This window comes from Schistocerca cancellata, chromosome 3, assembly GCF_023864275.1.
Source record: "Schistocerca cancellata isolate TAMUIC-IGC-003103 chromosome 3, iqSchCanc2.1, whole genome shotgun sequence".
Lineage (NCBI taxonomy): Eukaryota > Metazoa > Arthropoda > Insecta > Orthoptera > Acrididae > Schistocerca > Schistocerca cancellata.
The window spans coordinates 462,173,653-462,193,871 of NC_064628.1; the positions used below are offsets into that span (position 1 = coordinate 462,173,653).

General features: G+C 46.5%; 1 protein-coding gene across 1 annotated transcript in view; it reads left to right on the plus strand.

Annotated features, from left to right (window-relative positions):
• LOC126176365 (dipeptidase 1-like) overlaps positions 1-20,219 on the plus strand; it is a 431,133-nt gene that overhangs the window by 112,384 nt on the left and 298,530 nt on the right. The window contains 1 exon segment of the mRNA XM_049923520.1: positions 16,429-16,558. Coding sequence (XP_049779477.1) covers positions 16,429-16,558 — 130 coding nt within the window.

Sequence of the window (20,219 nt, forward strand, 5' to 3'; positions counted from 1 at the left end):
ATTGTTCGTGGAAAGAAGGATTGTCGGTAAGCTTCTGTGTGGGCTCTAATCTCTCTGATTTTATCCTCATGGTCTCTTCGCGAGATATACGTAGGAGGCAGCAATATACCGCTTGACTCTTCGGTGAAAATGTGTTCTCGAAACTTTAACAAAAGCCCGTACCGAGCTACTGAGCGTCTCTCCTGCAGAGTCTCCCACTGGAGTTTATCTATCATCTCCGTAACGCTTTCGCGATTACTAAATGATCCTGTAACGAAGCGCGCTGCTCTCCGTTGGATCTTCTCTATCTCTTCTATCAACCCTGTCCGGCACGGATCCCACACTGCTGAGCAGTATTCAAGCAGTGGGCGAACAAGCGTACTGTAACCTATATCCTCTGTTTTCGGATTGCATTTCCTTATGATTCTTCCAATGAATCTCAGTCTGGCATCTGCTTTACCGACGATCAACTTTATATGATCATTCCATTTTAAATCACTCCTAATGCGTACTCGACATACAAGGCGTCATTATATCTGTAATGTTTTCAGATTTTCCATGGAAGTCTCATCAGCACGGTTCTGACATTTCTTTAAATATTTTTATGACATATCCGCCACAGGGACCCAAATTCAGAGTGTTCTGCGTTTATGTAAACAAAAAATGTGCTCTACTATATCGCTTAAGAGCGCTCACTATCATGGACTGTGCGGCTGGTCCTGGCGGAGGTTCGAGTCCTCCCTTGGGCATCGGTGTGTGTGTTTGACCTTAGGATAATTTAGGTTACGTAGTGTGTAAGCTTAGGGATTGATGACCTTAGCAGTTAAGTCCCATAATATTTCACACCATTTGAACATTTCTGAGCGCTCACTAACCTAGTCAAAAACGGCCACGCCCCTCTCCCGCTCACTACCTAGCCCCACTCCCTCCTCCCGTACTGCACGCGTTGACGCACTAAGTCCTGTTACAAGAGCACACAGGGGTTTAACTAGCTCCAGTCACTATTACGAATAAGAAAAAAAAACAAGTTAGCAAGCAAAGTACCCTCCTCGACGCCGTCTGCGTGGTCTGCGGAATATTTACGTGTGTTTAAATTGGATTGTTCACCATTGATATGCAACACGACGAAGAACTATGTATTCCGAAAGGATAAGGTTATTTACTGGTGTACAGAGTGCGAAAACGAAGCTGCCACCTCTCGCAACAAGAACGCTTCGAATACACTTGGTCACCAAGTGAAATGAACGGTGGGTGAGAGATAGAGGTACAGAATAGAAAGAATGTCAGCTTCGATTGAAATGACAACTGTCTTTTTATTGCATTACAGATCCAAATTTCCACTAATAGTGCAGCTATCATCAGTACGTTATGAACAATCACGCAGACTGAACGAAACTATGACGGCACATATTCCAATCTAACTTAGGCATATACAAGCTTTAGTCCAACTAAAGAGGTGTGTTGACAGATAACGTCACAGAGATCCCGAAGATCGGTAGTAGTTTCTGGTCTTAACACCGCAGAAATGTGTGTGGCGGCACGGATCCCACACTGCTGAGCAGTATTCAAGCAGTGGGCGAACAAGCGTACTGTAACCTACATCCTTTGTTTTCGGATTGCATTTCCTTAGGATTCTTCCAATGAATCTCAGTCTGGCATCTGCTTTACCGACGATCAACTTTATATGATCATTCCATTTTAAATCACTCCTAATGCGTACTCGACATATAAGGCGTCATTATATCTGTAATGTTTCCAGATTTTCCATGGAAGTCTCATCAGCACGGTTCTGATATTTGTTTAAATATTTTTATGACATATCCGCCACAGGGACCCAAATTCAGGGTGTTCTGCGTTTATGTAAACAAAACTGGTCCTACTAACGGATCCTGCCAAATTACCGACTAGGTGAATTAGAAATGATCGTATTGTTTACCCAATGTCACCTTACACTTTCACGTCAGGTACTGGAAGGGCCGATTTAACGTCCTAGTGACACAAGTGGAATTTTGAGACTCCAAGCTAATAGGAACTACAGATGCCGTATCATAACTAGTAGCGAAAACTGAACCCGGTTAAGGAATGTTGTAAAAGAAACAAACACTGGTACGCAAACAAGACGTAAGGGGAAAATGGCAAATGCATGGTTACGAGCTACCGCCGACTTCAGTGCCAAATATCGTTCTGTTTAGTAGTAATAATAATAATAATAAATTTATTTGAAACGCTATGTCAAAAATATTCTATCAGATGTGCAAAAAGTGTGAGACCGATGAAATACCCGCAGACTTTAGGAAAAATGTAATAATTCGAATTCCAAACAAAGAAAGTGCTGGTAGGCCTGCTCATTACCGAACTATGTCTACTTAGGCAAGTTTTCAAAATACTAAAACCAATTCTTTATAGAGGAATGGAAGAAAAACTGGTAGAAGCAGACCACAGGGAAAATCAGTTTGGATTCCAGAGAAATGTACGAATACATGAAGCAGTACTGATCTTACGATTTTTCTTAAGAGATAGGTTAAGGAAAGGCAGATCTACGTTTAAAGCATTTCAAGAGTTACAGACGGCTTTCGACGATGTTGACTGGAATATTCTCTTTGCAATTCTGTAGGCAGTTAGCAGGGGGACAATACAGGGAGCGAAACGCTATTTACAACTTGCCAGAGACCAATTATAAGAGTCGTGAGGCAGGAAAGGAAAATAGTATTTCAGAAAGCAGTGAGGCAGAGTTGTGTCCTATCCCCGATGTTATTCAGTCCGTATTCTAAGACACCACGTAAGGAACCAAAGAAAAATTTGCAGTATGAGTCAAAGTTCAGGGAGAAGAAATAAAAAGTTTGAGGTATGCCGATGACGTTGTAACTCTGCCAGAGACAGCAAAGAACTGCCAAGAGCAGTTGAACGGATAGGACAACATATTAATGGGAGGATATAATAGGGATATCCACAAAAGCAAAACAAGGTAATCGAATGTAATCGAGTGAAATCAGGTTATGCTGAAGGAACTGTACTGCGCAACAGCATTTAAGGATCAGTCGATAAACTGTAATCACCACCCATTGCGACGCGGAACTTCAAAATTCCTTCCTCTCTAATTTTCAAAAGCGTAATACCTTGTGACGTCACCCATGGACCCGACGACGCCTCAGACAGCTAGCTGTCGACAAATGCGAAAAAAAAGGCCAGAGTTCAGAAGTTCGTGTGATCTGTAATTTAGGTTAATGATGTCAAACTGGCATCAAGCCTTACCACTGTTCTGCCAAATATCATCGTGGATGCGTCACACGATGGAAAAGTCGCTAAAGCCCTTCTTATCCACATTCCATGTCTTCTTTCGACGCCTCTGGGATGGGGGCTGGAGCCGCGATAAACATCGCTGATGTATGTTAGCGACAAATTCATGGTGAATCTTCAGCTGCCCTGTATTTTGTAAAATTCGCTTTGCTACCAGTTTCGGTCAAATGACCATAATCAAACATAGGCTGGCATAAACGGCTAAAGAGTTAAACGATAATAACAGTAATTCGCTCTTTTGACTCCATTATAGAGTGAAAAGCTTTTTACAGTAAAACGGAGGTTCAGTGCCCATGTCAGAATTATATTAGAACCAATAAGCCCTCGGTCACAAATATTAAGTCAAAATTGACCAGGTTTCGACGGTACTATGAGCGTCGTCTTCAGAATTAGACTAACTGTTGTAAAACATATTAGGTATATAATACATTAATAAAATTAAAGTTTGTACTGATTGGAAAAAGATGCAGTACTTCCAAGTCACATATTAAAAAAGATCTAAGCCGGGAAGGCGACGTCATGAATAGTTGTGAGTAAGATGGCGAGCCGCTAAGGGATGCTCGTACTTTAGTGAATAAGTGTAGCATCTTTTTCCAGTCAGTACAAACTTTAATTTTACTAATGTATTATATATTTAATATGTTTTAGAACGGTTAGTCTAATTCTGAAGACGATGCTCGTAGTAGCGTCGGAGGCTGGTCAATTTTGGCTTAATATTTGTGACCGAGGGCTTATTTGTTCTAATACAGCTTTTTACAGTAATAACTGTGCACAATATTTTTCATCAAAAAACAAAGTTCGCAATGACAACTAGTAACACACTCATTGCTTTATTATGGTTTGAGTTCGGCCAGCTTATGCTTCATATTGGTCAGTTACCGAAACTAGAAAGAAACCGAATTGCGCAAAATAAAGACAGCTGAAGGTTTGACATGAATTTTAATAAACATTGTTTCTTGAGAGTCGCCAAAGAAAACATTCGAGGCACACCTCCGCTCGGAACTGGCACGAAAAGGCATCAGGGTGTGGTACAAAGAGCGTTAACGAATCTATCTCTTCCCCTGGGACATTAATTCTCACACATTCCACGGTTGACAACGACAGTGCGTTAGAAGATGAGGAATAGTAATAAGTTCTCCACATCCTTTGACACTGCCGACAGTCACAGAGGTTTCAGCCTTTCTATAAGGACGTTTTGGGGCTCCATCCTCATCGAAAATGTTCGCACCCATGTGCAGCACAGCGCGACCGCAATTTTTGCTCTCGTGTATGGATTGGAAGCAATACAGACGGATCAAAACCATTTGACGAAATTTGAAGGTGATCCGAAGTAGCAAAGGGTGCTTCTGCTTTTTCAGCGTCCGTATTTCGCGTCCTCCTGTGGAGCAATTACAGAGGGGATACACACATGCGTGAAGCGTGAATAAAGTGAAAAATGATCACTCTAAGAGACCACCATCCCCCCTCCCCCTCCCCCCCCACGACATTTCGGCGAAACCCTTGGTGGAACCCATTCACCTTTCTTGTGAATTTTAAAAACGCACCTGAACAGACAGGATCCGTTACAAAGCACTGGGAGCTTGCAGGCCAGCAAACCTCCTTGACACCCTCCTGTTCCAGATGGCATAATATCAAGCCTAAGAGCAGCACTGCACCGGCGAAAGAGCTGCAGCATAGCCTGCCTGCTGGCGCTTGGGACTATCTTCACGGATTCCGACTGCACAGGTACGCTTTTAAGGAACTCTACAAAGGCAACTGAGTGGCACCGATGCTTTTGATGAACTGGGGGCCTTTATAACTCCATCGATTTATGAAAGATTGTGCCAGTGTCATACACCTCCTCGTGATCAAGCCACAGGAGGACTCGAAGCACCATTTGCTACCTCACATCACTTTCAAATTTCGTAAAGTGTTGTTGACAGTCCCTAGCAGCTCCAACCTGTACAAGCGTTCAAAACTTATGTCGCGCTGTGCTCCAAAGGGGTTAGATTAGGCTTAATGTGGATTCGGCTCCACGGTGTTCTTAGAGAAGGGTTGAAACTTCCGAGGGTCTAACAAGGAATATTGTCGGGAACGTCTTCCTATTGTTTAACGCAATGCGAATTGTTGTTTTAGAAGGCGCAATGTGCGGGATACGACGCCACAGGAACGCAGCAGGTTAAGGGGTTGTTTAATCGATGTCCTTTATGCCACTTCCTGAGGCCCTCTCGTGCCGTTTCTGAGCGGTTGTGTGTCCAAATATTTTCCTCGGGCACTCATAAGAAAACAACGTGATTTAATCACTGTGCATCGTTGTTTCGACCTTCAACGGATAGACAACGAAGGAGTGAAATGTGAGTAAGAGGGGCTTTGACGATTTGATAACCATGTGACACAACCACGGTGACGTTGGGCGGAATTGTCGTGAGGTATGGAGCCAATGTGACGCATTAACCCACCGAATACGTCACATGGACTTCTTACCTGTGTCCTTTCCTTCGCATGTGTCGACACCTTGATGTTTAAAATGTCGTCGAGCCCGAACATAACGTCACAATGCGCCACGCGTTCGCATAATCACAGAGAAAGATTGTATGCACCTTTGCCCTAATTTCCAAACAAACATCTCAGTAAGTGAGAATTACGGTGTTTCGCAAATGTGATGCCATGAGTCTGTTGCGCTATGTGGATTAGAATACGAGAAGCTACAAGTAGTAGATGAGTTTTGTTATTTGGGCAGAAAAATACGAGTAATTGACGATGGCGGAAGTAGAAAGGATAAAACATGTAGACTCTCAGTGCCAAAAAGTGTTTCTGAAGGAGACAAATTAGTTAATATTGAATACAGATTTAATTATAGGAAGAATTTTCTGAAAGTATTTGTCTGGAATGTAGACACCCATGGACGATAAACGGCGAGAATACTGGATTTTGAAATGTAGTCTGCATAAGAATGCTAAAGATTAGATGCATGAACTACGTAACTGATGAGGAGGTACTGAACAGAAGTGGAGAGACAAGAAATTTGTTGTACAACTTGACTAAAAAAAAATCGGTTGATAGGATTTTGAGACATTAAGGGATTACCAATTCAGTATTACAGGGACGTTTGGAGGTAAAAAATCTTAGAGGGATACCAAGAGATGAATACAGTAACCAGACTAATTAGGATGTAAGTTACAGTAGTTATTCGGTATTGAAGAGGCTTGCACAGCCCAGAGTAGCACGAAGAGCTACGTCAAAGCAGTATTTGGACTGGAGACCACAACAACAAAATTTTAAATGTAATCTTTTCGATTAAATTGGCATCTGATTAAGATAAAGTTTCATCCCAGGCGTACCTTAACAAGATATGTGGAACGAATACAGTACACGTCTCTCCAGGAGATACGAATTCTTCAGAGAGCCGCCGCATCAGCTGGTAAATCGTTGCAAGACTATACAGTTCACTGTAGTTAGGAAGCTAGGATCTTGAAGTAGCAAGGTACTGAGAGAAAATAAAATTAAAATCTGAAAGACATTTGTTAATTTACTTACAACAGACGTGTTACTTGTTTGTTTTTTTTAAATTACAGATGCAAGTTCTTGTCCGTACTTTATCCAAACATTCTCAAATAACAGGTCCTGTAATTCACATGAACACATACTTGACACTGGAAATAATATATTCGTTCAAATGGTTCAAATGGCTCTGAGCACTATGGGACTTAACATCTATGGTCATCAGTCCCCTAGAACTTAGAACTACTTAAACCTAACTAACCTAAGGACAGCACACAACACCCATCCATCACGAGGCAGAGAAAATTCCTGACCCCGCCGGGAATCGAACCCGGGAACCCGGGCGTGGGAAGCGAGAACGCTACCGCACTACCACGAGATGCGGGCAAATATATTCGTCTGGGACAAAGAGAATAGACTGTAGCACCGATAAATGCCAAAGACATAGTTATATGAAACGTCCCCTTAGAGAATTTATACAAGACTGTGCTTAAACTGACACACAATATTTTTAGCGCAACGCAATCTGACTTTCAAAAATCCCTACAAAAGAATGGCCCTGACTAACATTAACCTACACGTTTCACAAATCACTTACCTCACCAAAAATCTTCGTTACTCGAACTACTGCAATACAGCGAGCGCCACTACTGCCAGCTAAATAAAAGATTCAAACTACGGAAGGCACTAACTACTAGTAGGCATAGTTAGCAAATGAAAGATTTTAATAGAGAACAAACAGGCATAGTTAGCAAATGAAACATTTTAATAGAGAACAAACAATATATTTACATTAACAGTCATCAAAAGTCATAATATATACAGCAGTTCATGTCATCCATTTTTACGAATTTCAAAACTCCGCCATTTCTCTCCCCACATCCACCACTGCTGGCGGCTCACCTCCAACTGCACAACGCTACGCGCTGTTCACATCCAGCTGTCCAACAATACAGTGGCAGACAACAATGCAAACTAGCCACAGACTGCACACAGCACAGCCAGTGATTTTCATACAGAGCGCTATGTGGCGTTACCAATAAAAAACCTATACAGTCTACTTACAGTTTGAAGCATCAATAGTAGTAAATTTAGACACATGGCCGTGAAGTCACCAGGGAAAATGTTACCTCGCCAGTTTGTCAAATTACGGAAGGCAGAAAATTTTAAATGTCCATGTCTGTGAAGCATAAAAAGTGATATTCTGTTTACTCATATGCGTAACAACAGAAAACAGAAACTTCAAAATAATGCACACTCCTGTGAAGCTGTAGTTTGAAGCGTAGGTTCATACAAACATGCAATTAAACGCCGTCACGAGGGAAACCCATTTCATCAGTAAACAAACTGTTAACATCATTCGTGTGGTTGGCTGTTTTCATTTTTGGATACACTGACAGAACGTTAGTCCAGAACCAAATTCCGCCACACTAACGCACTGAAATCGTTGTATGTGGTACAAGTACATAGCATTGCGATTAATTATTTTCCAGACACGACTGTGACTCGTTCCAGGAATTTACATGCCAAGTCTCTTTGTCGAGATTCCTTGTCAGTGTTCGACTATTTGTAGAGTCACATCTTCAAGTACAAGTCAAGCACCAAGCGCCATATGTCTTCTGCCGCGCCACATGTGAGACGGTGTTCGTCCGTGTCTGACATCCCGCAGTCTACACATAGAGGCGATTCCGGAGGCGTGATCGGGTGATCTGTTTACCATTGACTATGATGTACCAAGTGGATCGGACGTCTGTGTCCAGTGTAACTGCTTGTATCGTCCGCCACACTACCTTCCAATTAACCTGAGGGCTTTTGGTCTCCACGATGTTTGGTGGGCGCCTCTGCTGTGGGACATGGTATACAGCCCGCGCCGACGCCTGTTTCGTCGGTGGTACTGCGATACGGACATAGCTGTGTTCAATGGAAAAGTTCACGAAGTAGTAGAAGGGTGGGGGTCTTGCGTCGGCAATGGGGGCATAAGGGAGGGCGGAGCTAAGGACTCCAACAGCAAACCTGCAAACTCTCCGGCTGGTGGCGCCACAGCTTGATGCGAGCTGACAAACAGGGCCACCGTTCCGTCGTGGACATGGACTAGGACAGGACCTCCCCTTTCTGGGTGAAGGGTCAGCGACTTATAACTGACTTTTAAGAGCATGTCGGTATTGACGTAGGCTCCGAATGCCGCTAACAGACGTCGAGCCACCAGTAACGGTACTGGAAGAACACGCGCTGTGTGTGTGGAAGTCGCGGTGCGAGGTAAACATTGACAAAGTGTGTCCTTTGAAGAATGTCGAGGGTCCGCAGACGAAGGTTGAAGATTTGGACCCATATTTGTTGTAATAAACGGCGGTAGTTAAGCGCCGCAGTGCGTCGTATGTCGTCGTGAAACTCTATTCCGAGACATTTGATAGTGCCACGAAGCTGTAAGGGTTCGACACACGCTGGGGTCAACCCGTCTCCTATGGCCATGGCGACCGATTTGGTGACGTTGAGACAGCTGCCGGAAGCCACACCGTACGTGGTAATCCATTCTAGTGCGCTGATTACATCGTCGCGATTGCGCAACACGAGAACCAGGTAGTCTGCATATGCTGCACAGCGAAATGTGACGTCACGGAAGGTGAGACCGGTGAGGCGTTGACGGAGGCCACAGAGGAGCGGTTCCAGTGCCAGAGCATATAGTAACGTCCACAAGGGGCAACCTTGACGCACGGATCGGAAATTAGGGAGGGACTACGAGAGACGCCCGTTAACGAGCACTTTGGAAGTGGCCCCTCGGAGGTGGCGCATCACGACGTCTGTGAATTGCTGTGGGTACTGCGTGTGCTGGAGAACGGACGTTAGGTACACGTGATCCACTCGATCAAAAGCTTGGCTAAAATCTAGTGATGCCAGTGCTCCCGCGATGCAGCGTGTCCTGGCCAGGGTTATTATGTCACGGTGTCGACACAGTGCTGCGTGGATGTCGCTGATATCCCCTAGGGAAGTCTGTTCTGGTGAGATGATGTAAGGTAGTGTCGGTCGTAGAGGGTTTGCTAATGGTCGGGTGAATATCTTCATGTCGCAGTTGACGAGTGCTAGCGGGTGGTAATCTTGTATTCGAGCCCCACCTTTAGGCTTGTGAAGCGGTATAATGATTCCTTGTACGAAGGTCGCTGGGAGCGGCGCGCGGGGGGCATAATTCCCGACATATCTCTGTCAACTTGGGAGCCTGTAAATACTGGAAAGTTCTATAAAACTCCACAGCGAGCCCGACGGGGCCAGGAGACTTATTCGCCGCTCCTTTACCTATAGCGTCGATAACTTTGTCTTCCGTAATGTCGTTCAATAATTCAGTTTCTAAATCCTGTGGGACAATGCCGTAAACCAGTTGCGAGACTGCTGTCACCGTCGTCGGGTCGGAACATTGAGCAGAATAAAGTCGTGCGTAATGGTCGAAGAAGGCTGCAACAGTATCGCGTTGTGTGATATGATGATGGCTGTTATCAGTTGTGATGGCATGTATCAGCGCCCGTCTTCGCAGTGTACGTCCTCGATTGACGTGGTACGTGGTAGGTCGTTCCGTTGCGAGTCTGTCCTGTGTTAGCGATCGGACAATCGTCCCTTCGAGGTGTCGGCGCATATGGGATACGATCCGTGCCTTCGCACGCTGAACTGTCAACTGTCGTTCCGGTGTGGGTGGCAAGGAGGCGCATTCGGGAAGGACGGTGAAATAAAAATCGAGAGTCTGCAGCCTCCAAGCAGCAGTCTCACGACCATATGTAATAAAGGTCCTCCGTAGCGCCGGCTTGGCACAGTTTAACCACCAACTAATCGATGTAGGATACGTCGGGAGGCGGCGGACGCACAAACTCCACGTGTCTCCGATGGCGCGTCGACAATTCGGAGAAGCGAGATGTGCAAGGTTTAATTTTCAGGGATGTCGGCTGCGCCACACCCGTTGGCGACGAACGGTGACGGCTCATATATATGCCTTGTGATCCGAAAAGGCTACTGGCCACACCTCCCCGTCACTCACGGTTGCCGCGAGAGAACGGGAGACGTAACTGCTATGGATGCGACTAGACGAGTGACTCGTGAAATGGGTGTATACCGGTCTATTTCCTTGGACATATTCCCATTTATCTACCTGCTGGAGATCGCCGATGAGCGTCCCAAGTTCGGGGCACGGTGAATGGCGTGGCAGCTGATCTTTAGGTGCTTGGGTGCAATTGAAATCACCCGTCATCGTGCCTGCCCTGAAAAAGCGGTGCTATTCCTTCTGCGAATAAGAGCGCTCGGTCACGACGGCGATTCGTTCTGGAAGGGGCGTACACATTGATAAACCGGACGCCTTGCACCGTTACGGCAATTCCTCTAGCGTCGGGGAGATATCGGACTTCGTCCACATCGAGGCTCTCTCTGAGGAGGGCTGCGACTCCACTGTTAGTTGGCGAGGCGTGGGACACATGAGCCGCATAATCACACATACACGGGAAATCGGCGACGAAGACTTCTTGGAGAAAGACAATGTCAACGTCTGCTGCATGGAGCATTTCTTGGAGCAGCGACAACTTCATATGTGTTCGGAAGGTGTTAATATTGATGGTCGTTAAGCGATAGATCTGTAGATCGTCTCCTGCGGTGGGGTCCGCCGTCAGTGTCACCGTAAAAGGTGGGGCCTGTGATCTGCTGGCCGCGTCCGCGTCGTCATCTGTTGCTACTCGGGAGGGCCGAGGTGTGGGAGGAGAGACCCCTCTCCTCATCCACCACAACGGGCTTCTTCAGTGTCATCCGCCCAAGGTTCTTAAGTTAACGTTGGCTGCGGTAGAACACTTGTGGGCTGAGTGACAAAGGGTGAATCCGCTGTTGTTTCTGGTTGTGTACCAACGGCGGGCGCTATGCTTGCAACCTGTTTGCCCGAGAGAGCGGAATCGGATTTGTCAAAATCAGACGAAGTGACAGGTGAGGGCGATCCTGTGTCATCCATTTTCCTCGTCGTCTCGTCGGCCGACCGGTCGTCAGCTGGAGAAGACGTCCGCTGGAGGCAATCGTCTGAGGGTGTGCGGCGTCACTTTTTATGTTTTCTCGGTGACCTTTGTTTTCGAAAGTGGGTTTCTGTGTCCGAAAGAGTTTGTGGTTCCCGTATCGCATCCCTCTCAGAGAGAAAAGCAGAGGTCGGTACAACCCCAGCGTCGAGTTCCATTCTCTGGTCCGAATCTTCATGTGGAGTTGATGGGTGGCGTTCTTCAGTCTCGGCGGACACCGTAATGTTGTTGGTCAATCCAGGACTGGCGACATGTGTGCATTCTAACGCTTCCTGTCTTCCAAGTGGTTTTTCGTCTGTCATGACTGTCGATCGTGTCACCCTTGCGTAATCGAGGGAGAGGGCCGTGAGCGTAGTAGGAGGTGGTGCTGTGTCATGTAATGTAATTTCTGTAACTTGACGTCGAATACACGCCGAGCGCACATGACCCACCTGGCCGCAACCAGAACAAGTATGAGGTTGTCCGTCGTACATTACTATTGCTCGACAGCCACCTCTGACTAAGTAGGATGGCACATGTTTCTTTAATTCGATTTTGACTTGTCGGACGCCTTTGAGGACATGATACGTCTCGAAGGTGTTCCATTTTTCGGCCACGTGGCTAATTACCGTCCCATAAGGGAGGAAAGCTGAGGTAACTACGTCCGGTGGCACTTCGAACGGGTTGGATAGGTGGATAGCGATGATGTGCTGTGTTGGTATTTGAACTTCGTCACGGATGAATCGTTCGATTTCAAAGGCTCGTGGTCGTGCGTGGTCGGGCTGTAAGCTGATCTTGGTGGCACCTTTTCTGTACGAATGAGCCATGGTGACTCATTGTCAACAGACGCGAGTACTAGCTGCGGCGAGGAAGTAAACAAACTACGCGCGCTCACGACTCTGCGGACGGGACGTAAACAAGACGTACTCGCCGCTCACCTACCGAAAGCAGTAGAAAATTCACGACCTGACCGGGAATCGAATCCGGGATCCCATGATTCAGAGGCAGCAACGCTAAACCCTAGACCACGAGCTGTAGTTTAAGCAGAATAATGTAAGTTGTGGCTGGTAGTCACAAAGTCGCAACTACTTCGTAGATGGCTCGTTTGCGGATTCTTGTTTACTGAGAATTATTTCTAGTCTACTTTCTACTGTACACTTCTGAACCAAGAGTTATGAAACATTCTGTGTTTATGAAATGAGTAAAATCCGAGGGAAAGATAACTAATATCTGTGGGAGGGAGGAGGTGCTTGTGGAAAAATTTTTCTCGAACCGGTCCTGGCTGTCGCTCCCTTTTCACGATGACGAATGCAATCTGGAAATGTTTGTTCCGTTTGGACCCTCCACCCGAGATACGTTCAACGAGTCTCAGTCTTCTCTTTTAATTTTTTCTGTTTTTCAATCCACCTTATCAAAACACTGTCTCTTTCAGTTGACTCAGACATATTTGAACACCTATGTGTCATCTTTTGTGAATGAAATTTATTTTTTTAAATGTAACACAAAATTTATAATCGATTATCCACGGTAGGATTAATAATTATATATGTATTTTGGTTAGTTTTCGACACACGTGTTATAATTTCTACGCAAAAAACGTTAAACGATTATAAAATTTGTCTTACACTTTACAGAAAAAAGCTGACTCACAGAACACGACAAATAGGTGTCGAAACATTTGTGAGCGAATAAAAACTTGTTTTGCATAAAGCGGATTTAATAAGAAAATTTAATCCGCTGATACAGGAAAACGTCAAGAGGAGCTCAAACCTGAACAAGATGTATGTTTGGAGGCGGGAATATTCAGCCGCAAATTATTTCTTAAAATTCATTGTGAAACCTTCAGCTGCCATTTATTTAGCACAATTCGCTACTAGTTTCGGAGGTGACCATTCTCAAGCTTAGCCGGCACAAGCGGCAGAAAAGTTGCTCCATAAGTACACCATGTTCACATTATATCTTTCATGCCGTTTAGGCCAGATAAGGTTAATAATGGCTATTGGAAAAAAACTGGTAGTGGACTGTGCAAAATAAATGAAGGCTGAAGGTTTCACCACGAATTTTAACTGACCATGATGATTCATCATGTTTTTGTATGCGAACGGACTCTTCTAGAAAGACGACGAGGGGCTTTTGTGGTGTCCAGTGTTGTTACTGGGAGCAACATGTCAGCGTGAAGACGATATTGCCGCATCAAGTGAAGCTACAACTGTGGTTTCAGTAAGGACAGTCCATAGTGCTTTAACCATCGTCATATTGTCGGTGTGAACACTCTTGTTAATGCAAAGAAGACTATTTTCTGACTAGACAAATATGTCACGGCTCTACAGCATTGTACAAACTAGTGAACAACATGTCTATTCTCTCCAGCGCTGGTAACCGTGCAAGTCCACTGAGATTCTGCATGGCACTGGGTGTAGACTTATCGATTCTCCACTTGTATGGCAGGTGTGCTATCGGGACTAGCGCGAGCAGCAGTGCCCCGGAACAATAGGCTGCACGCTCCACAGGCCACGATCCCGCTCTGAATGACAAACTCAATGCTTAATCTTTCCTCTAACACAACATGTGGTGAGTGTTAAGTGACGCAACTGCGCAGGTCATCGTGTTCGATTGGTGGATTCTTCCTTGGTGGGATGTCTGGAGTAGGGAGCACTCAGCCTCATGATGCAAACTGAGGAAGTACTTGGCCAAGCGGCAATGATACCAGGTCTGCTAAATCAACAACGGCCAGGTGTGCTGTGTGCTAACCCTCATAGTACGGAAATGGCGCTATTGGGCGATGATAACATGGCTATCTATTGATCCTATTTGGTCTGTGTAGTAACCACAACCAACAGTGGGTTCGCCTTGGGCTGCGCAACTGAGCCGCCAGGCGGGGAAGCCGCCGGCGGTGGAGCACGCACCACCGGGTAAAAACAGGACGAGTCGGACGACAGACCAACGACAACTGACAACAACCGACCACGACCGACTGTGAGCGACACAACAAGGAAGAGATAAACAACGGAGGCTTGTGGAAACCACAGCACCAAACACCAAACGTAAATCCACTCGGAACCAGAGCCAGGCAAATGTCAACAACGGGCAACGACCAGAACGCAGTACTGCCGAGATAGAAACGGAATCCAGAGCGAGTACCAGACCGGCTGGACTCGTTTTTTTTTTTTTTCTTTATTGTATTTCAATTCCCCGTCGGGGCGGGCTGGCAGCAGCATATGCTCTGCTCTTCAGCCGAAAGACATAGAACAAACAAGAGAAGACATTTAAAAATAACAAAGGAGAGAATATGGTGAACATAGATATAAAAAAGGGGGAACATCATGGAAGGCAATTGACAACAAACGGGGTGACCGTAAAATGGAGATAAAAAACTGTTAAAACTGTTTAAAAGTAGCACACACAAAAAGCCACACACTGCGACAATTAAAAGAACACAAGGCATAGTATGACTGGAGCATAAAATGTATCGACGGATGGTGTAGCACATAACAAACACTGACGGCGAACCTCAAGGCAGTACACAATTAAAATCACACCTCTTGATGCACAGGAGAAACAGCACTAAACACAACACTGATGTGGCACACAGACGATGATCAAAACAGAGGATCTGCCAGGCACAAGGAGATGAGGGAGACTGGAAGAAGGGAGGGAGGGGAAGAGATGGGGGAGATGAGCGGGGGGCGCGCTGAAGAGGGCCAGGTAGGGAGGGATGTGGGAAGGAAAGAGGCAAGTATAGGCTGCAGGGTCTCAGGGGAGGGGGAGGGGAAGGAGGAAAATCCGCTCTGGGAGAAGGAGGGAAGGGGAAAAAAGGGGGCCATAGGGGGGGGGGGGACAAGGCCAGGCTATAGTTGGAAGGAAGGGTAGATGTCACGGCGAAGCTCGTCATCAGGGAGGGGGAGGCGTTGTAAATTGCCCAGATGAAGGAGATGGAGGGTGTGGAGGTGGAGAGAGGGAGGGATACAGTGATAGAGGCGCGGCAACAGGCCGGGGTTGGAGAGGAAGGAGGAAACCAGAGGGCGGGGGGGATCAAGCCTGCGGACAATGTAAAGGATGCGGAGATGTTGGAGGAACAGGAGGAGGTGGGGGAAGAGGATCAGTTCATACAGGAGCCGTGTGGGGGAAGGAAGGCGGATACGGAAGGCAAGGCGGAGTGTATGGCTTTAACCTGGACTCGGGAAGAGCGGGTCCTTAAATATGAAATCGGTGGGAGCGGCTATTGGCCGCTGTCTCCACGTGGCTTAGCGGTGGCGCCCTCGCTGCACGAGAGCCGCTGCGCGGAATAGCAGCCGCGGAGGTGGAGCCCTCTATGGGCTGACCACGCCCATTTGTTCTGCCGCGTGTTCGACTTCCGCGGCGGAAGGTACTAGAGTCTGCTTATAGTCAGAAGGGCAGTACTTTCTTATACAAAATGTAGATGACGCTACTCCTACCAATTTTATATAGATGTGCTAAAATGCTAATAATTCTCATACCCAAGTTCGTTCCAGTTTGATGTGCTCACGTTGATGGCAATGTCATAGAACGTAAGATCACTTTCTTTTATTGAGGCGAGTGCAAGCTTGTGAGATTACAACCACGTGCGCAGGTGATGCGGAGATCGGCCGGCGGCGGCGGTGGGGGCGGCGGCGCCTGGGGGCGGTGGCGGTCTCGCTGGTGACTCTGGCGCTGTGCCTGGCCGCGGGCGGGCTCGTGGCGGGGCCGATCTTCCAGCAGGAACCGCCGCCCTCCAGCCTAGACTCCAGGGTCGCCGTCGTGCGCAGAATACTCAGCGACGTGCCGCTCATCGACGGGTGAGTCGCTTCCGGCCGCCTTGAATTCACCGCATCGCTTCCTCGTTATAATTTCACACGTAACCCCAAAAGTGCGAGAGCTACTTTCTTCATTGTCAGATCAGAAGCGAAATGGAAAACAATAGTGATATTCAGAAATGTTTTACTTGCAATATCTAGGTACACCTTCCAGCTACGTCTCTAACTAGTCGCCACTTTAACTTAGACAAAGGTCGTAGCGTAGCAACAAATTTCCGACAACCTGTCTTAGTAGGTAGCTGCATCTGCTTTCCGCCGATTGTCTACCATGGTAAGCAGCTCGTTGTCTGAACGAAAATGTCGTCCTCATAGCTAGCGGTTTAAGTGGATAAAGAGAGGAAAATGAGATGGAGCCACTGCCCATCGAAAACGTTGCAGAAGCATCTTTGTTGCAGCTGTAGCATTAGGTCGAGAATTGTCACGAAGAAAGACAATGCCTTGTGACAACATTCCTCTTGACTTCTTCTTGTTCTTGCTAAACAAGATCTAAGGTTGACATAGACTTCCTTCCCTGACTGCCACCATCATGAACGTCTGTGCATCCTGCTTCAAAGTTACAGCACCACTGCCGCACTTACCTGTGATGTATTCTTGAGGTCAGGTGTAGTCCCTCAGCGTAGGAAATGGAATGGCAGCACGGACTTCACACTTGGCGAGAAACAAGTGTTCTACGCTTTGTTACGTATTCGCTGTGTGCTAAGAACGGAGTGCAACACATCTGTGCAAAACTTCATTGGATTTTTACTACAGTTTTAATTTTCGTCCGATAGCACCTCGAATAAAGAAACAAGAAAAAAAGACTTTGGGCCTTGGAGTAATCCTGTAAGGTGTCAGGCCAATCCAACACCTTCCATGAAAACCCTGACATGATAGCAAATCCGGCAGTATGTCACATAGCTCCGAATAAATCCTGACATTAAATTAACCAAAGTAATACGATCAACGAGTGAGCCCATTGAATACCACAGACTAACACAAGAACGCCTAAATGCATGTCATACCTTCCCACCGTGAAACAGACGCAGTTCCGAGGGGAGAAACGAGAACAGAAGCCGAGAGCAGAATCGTGTAGGCTAGGAGGCCCTACGATAAGGGACGGACACCTACGTCGTCAGCCAACCTCCAGGATCCCCCCCCCCCCCCCCAGCCCATGTTAAAAGATATGGCCCTCCAGAAGAACAGTATAGATCTTATGATAACACTAAAAGGGCCACACCAGCTGTAAGTTTTAGCGTGAGACTTTTTCGCGTCTCTGTTACGTTGCAAACGTTAAAAACATTGCCCCACCACGAAAAGTATAACGTTTCTCATTGGATAGACAGAATTTGGTAGACGGAGCTTAAGGTTAACATTGAGACCCTGATTGTTCAGTTGAAAACACAGCCAGATAGCTTTTCTTAAACCAACTTCGGTAAATTGCAGTAAGGAGAAGTTAGGAGGAGAGTTGCTTCCGAGACGGCGAGGTGCGTGGAGGTGTGCCGCCTACCACCCCCTGATGCTGCCTAAACACCTACAAGGTAATGAACGCACGCGATGTGGCATTTTTGAGCGCACAAGGTTTCACTCAGAACTGCAGAAGTCTCATCTGTTACATCCCTTTTTCATGTAATACTAGTGTCGATCGTGAATTAAATCTCATGGTATTCACATTAGCTACGTGAAGTAAAAATCTGAGACGCAATGATTTTTCTGTTATATAATTATTGAGAAGCCACATCAGCCACTGTAATTTACGACAAGTTAGATAAGTAATTAAAGATAATTGAGGGTCACTGTAGACCATATTGATAGTTTTCTTTTTTATGAAACTTAACTTAAACCTAGATTATAGATGTGATATGGCATAGGTCATCCTTCGATCCATTGTAGAACTTGGAAACCCATTCAGGGAATATTCGTTCACATTTTTCTTGAACGCAGTTGGTTTTTACCATCCTGCAATAAAACATTTCCTTTTATCGACAGTGCAATTCATAAACAATGTTTTGTGAGTAGAATAAAATTTCCAGTGGTAAACTTAACTGCTTTTTCGACGTTATTTTACCACCAAACTAAAAATAGGATACCTTTGAACCCCTTCTACTAAATTTAGTTAGTATTAAGATTCTTATACAGGGAGTGCAGTGGAGCTGACGCTGAAATCATTAAGTTTTTGATTATATCATCGCTAGTCTCACTGAACTCTACATGTCATGTGTGGTCTCGCGTCTCCTTACCAGCAACAAGTCCCAGGTCCTAACTAGTCAATTCCCTAAAAAACACGCTCAGAGCGTCGTTGCGCGAAAGTGGTACGGAGACACGACTTAGAATAAACAGACACCACCCAGAATGTTGGGAATCCGTATTCCCCTCGTCGGCGACAGTTTTTCGGAGACAAAGGTATCGTCAAGAGCACTGAAGGCAAGTGTGACTGGAACGCTCTTCTTCTCTACATAACGATCTGAGGGATAGAGTGAGCAACAGTCTGCTATTGGTTGCTCATGACGTTGTAGTATATAGGAAAGTGTTGTATTTCAGTCAATCAATAGGGACATAGGATGTCTTCGACAGAATTTCTATTACTTATATGGATATGGTATCCATATAATAGTTCTGGCAATACAGGCCATGACCTTCTTCTTCTGTGGCGATGCACACATATTACCCAAACTCTTACGGTACTTGGTAAGAAGGTCTTCCACGAGTAATGTGTGTGTTGGGTAGGGACCCCACGAATATAGTGTGTGGACATACACTCCTGGAAATGGAAAAAAGAACACATTGACACCGGTGTGTCAGACCCACCATACTTGCTCCGGACACTGCGAGAGGGCTGTACAAGCAATGATCACACGCACGGCACAGCGGACACACCAGGAACCGCGGTGTTGGCCGTCGAATGGCGCTAGCTGCGCAGCATTTGTGCACCGCCGCCGTCAGTGTCAGCCAGTTTGCCGTGGCATACGGAGCTCCATCGCAGTCTTTAACACTGGTAGCATGCCGCGACAGCGTGGACGTGAACCGTATATGCAGTTGACGGACTTTGAGCGAGCGCGTATAGTGGGCATGCGGGAGGCCGGGTGGACGTACCGCCGAATTGCTCAACACGTGGGGCGTGAGGTCTCCACAGTACATCGATGTTATCGCCAGTGGTCGGCGGAAGGTGCACGTGCCCGTCGACCTGGGACCGGACCGCAGCGACGCACGGATGCACGCCAAGACCGTAGGATCCTACGCAGTGCCGTAGGGGACCGCACCGCCACTTCCCAGCAAATTAGGGACACTGTTGCTCCTGGGGTATCGGCGAGGATCATTCGCAACCGTCTCCATGAAGCTGGGCTACGGTCCCGCACACCGTTAGGCCGTCTTCCGCTCACGCCCCAACATCGTGCAGCCCGCCTCCAGTAGTGTCGCGACAGGCGTGAATGGAGGGACGAATGGAGATGTGTCGTCTTCAGCGATGAGAGTCGCTTCTGCCTTGGTGCCAATGATGGCCATATGCGTGTTTGGCGCCGTGCAGGTGAGCGCCACAATCAGGACTGCATACGACCGAGGCACACAGGGCCAACATCCGGCATCATGGTGTGGGGAGCGATCTCCTACACTGGCCGTACACCACTGGTGATCGTCGAGGGGACACTGAATAGTGCACGATACATCCAAA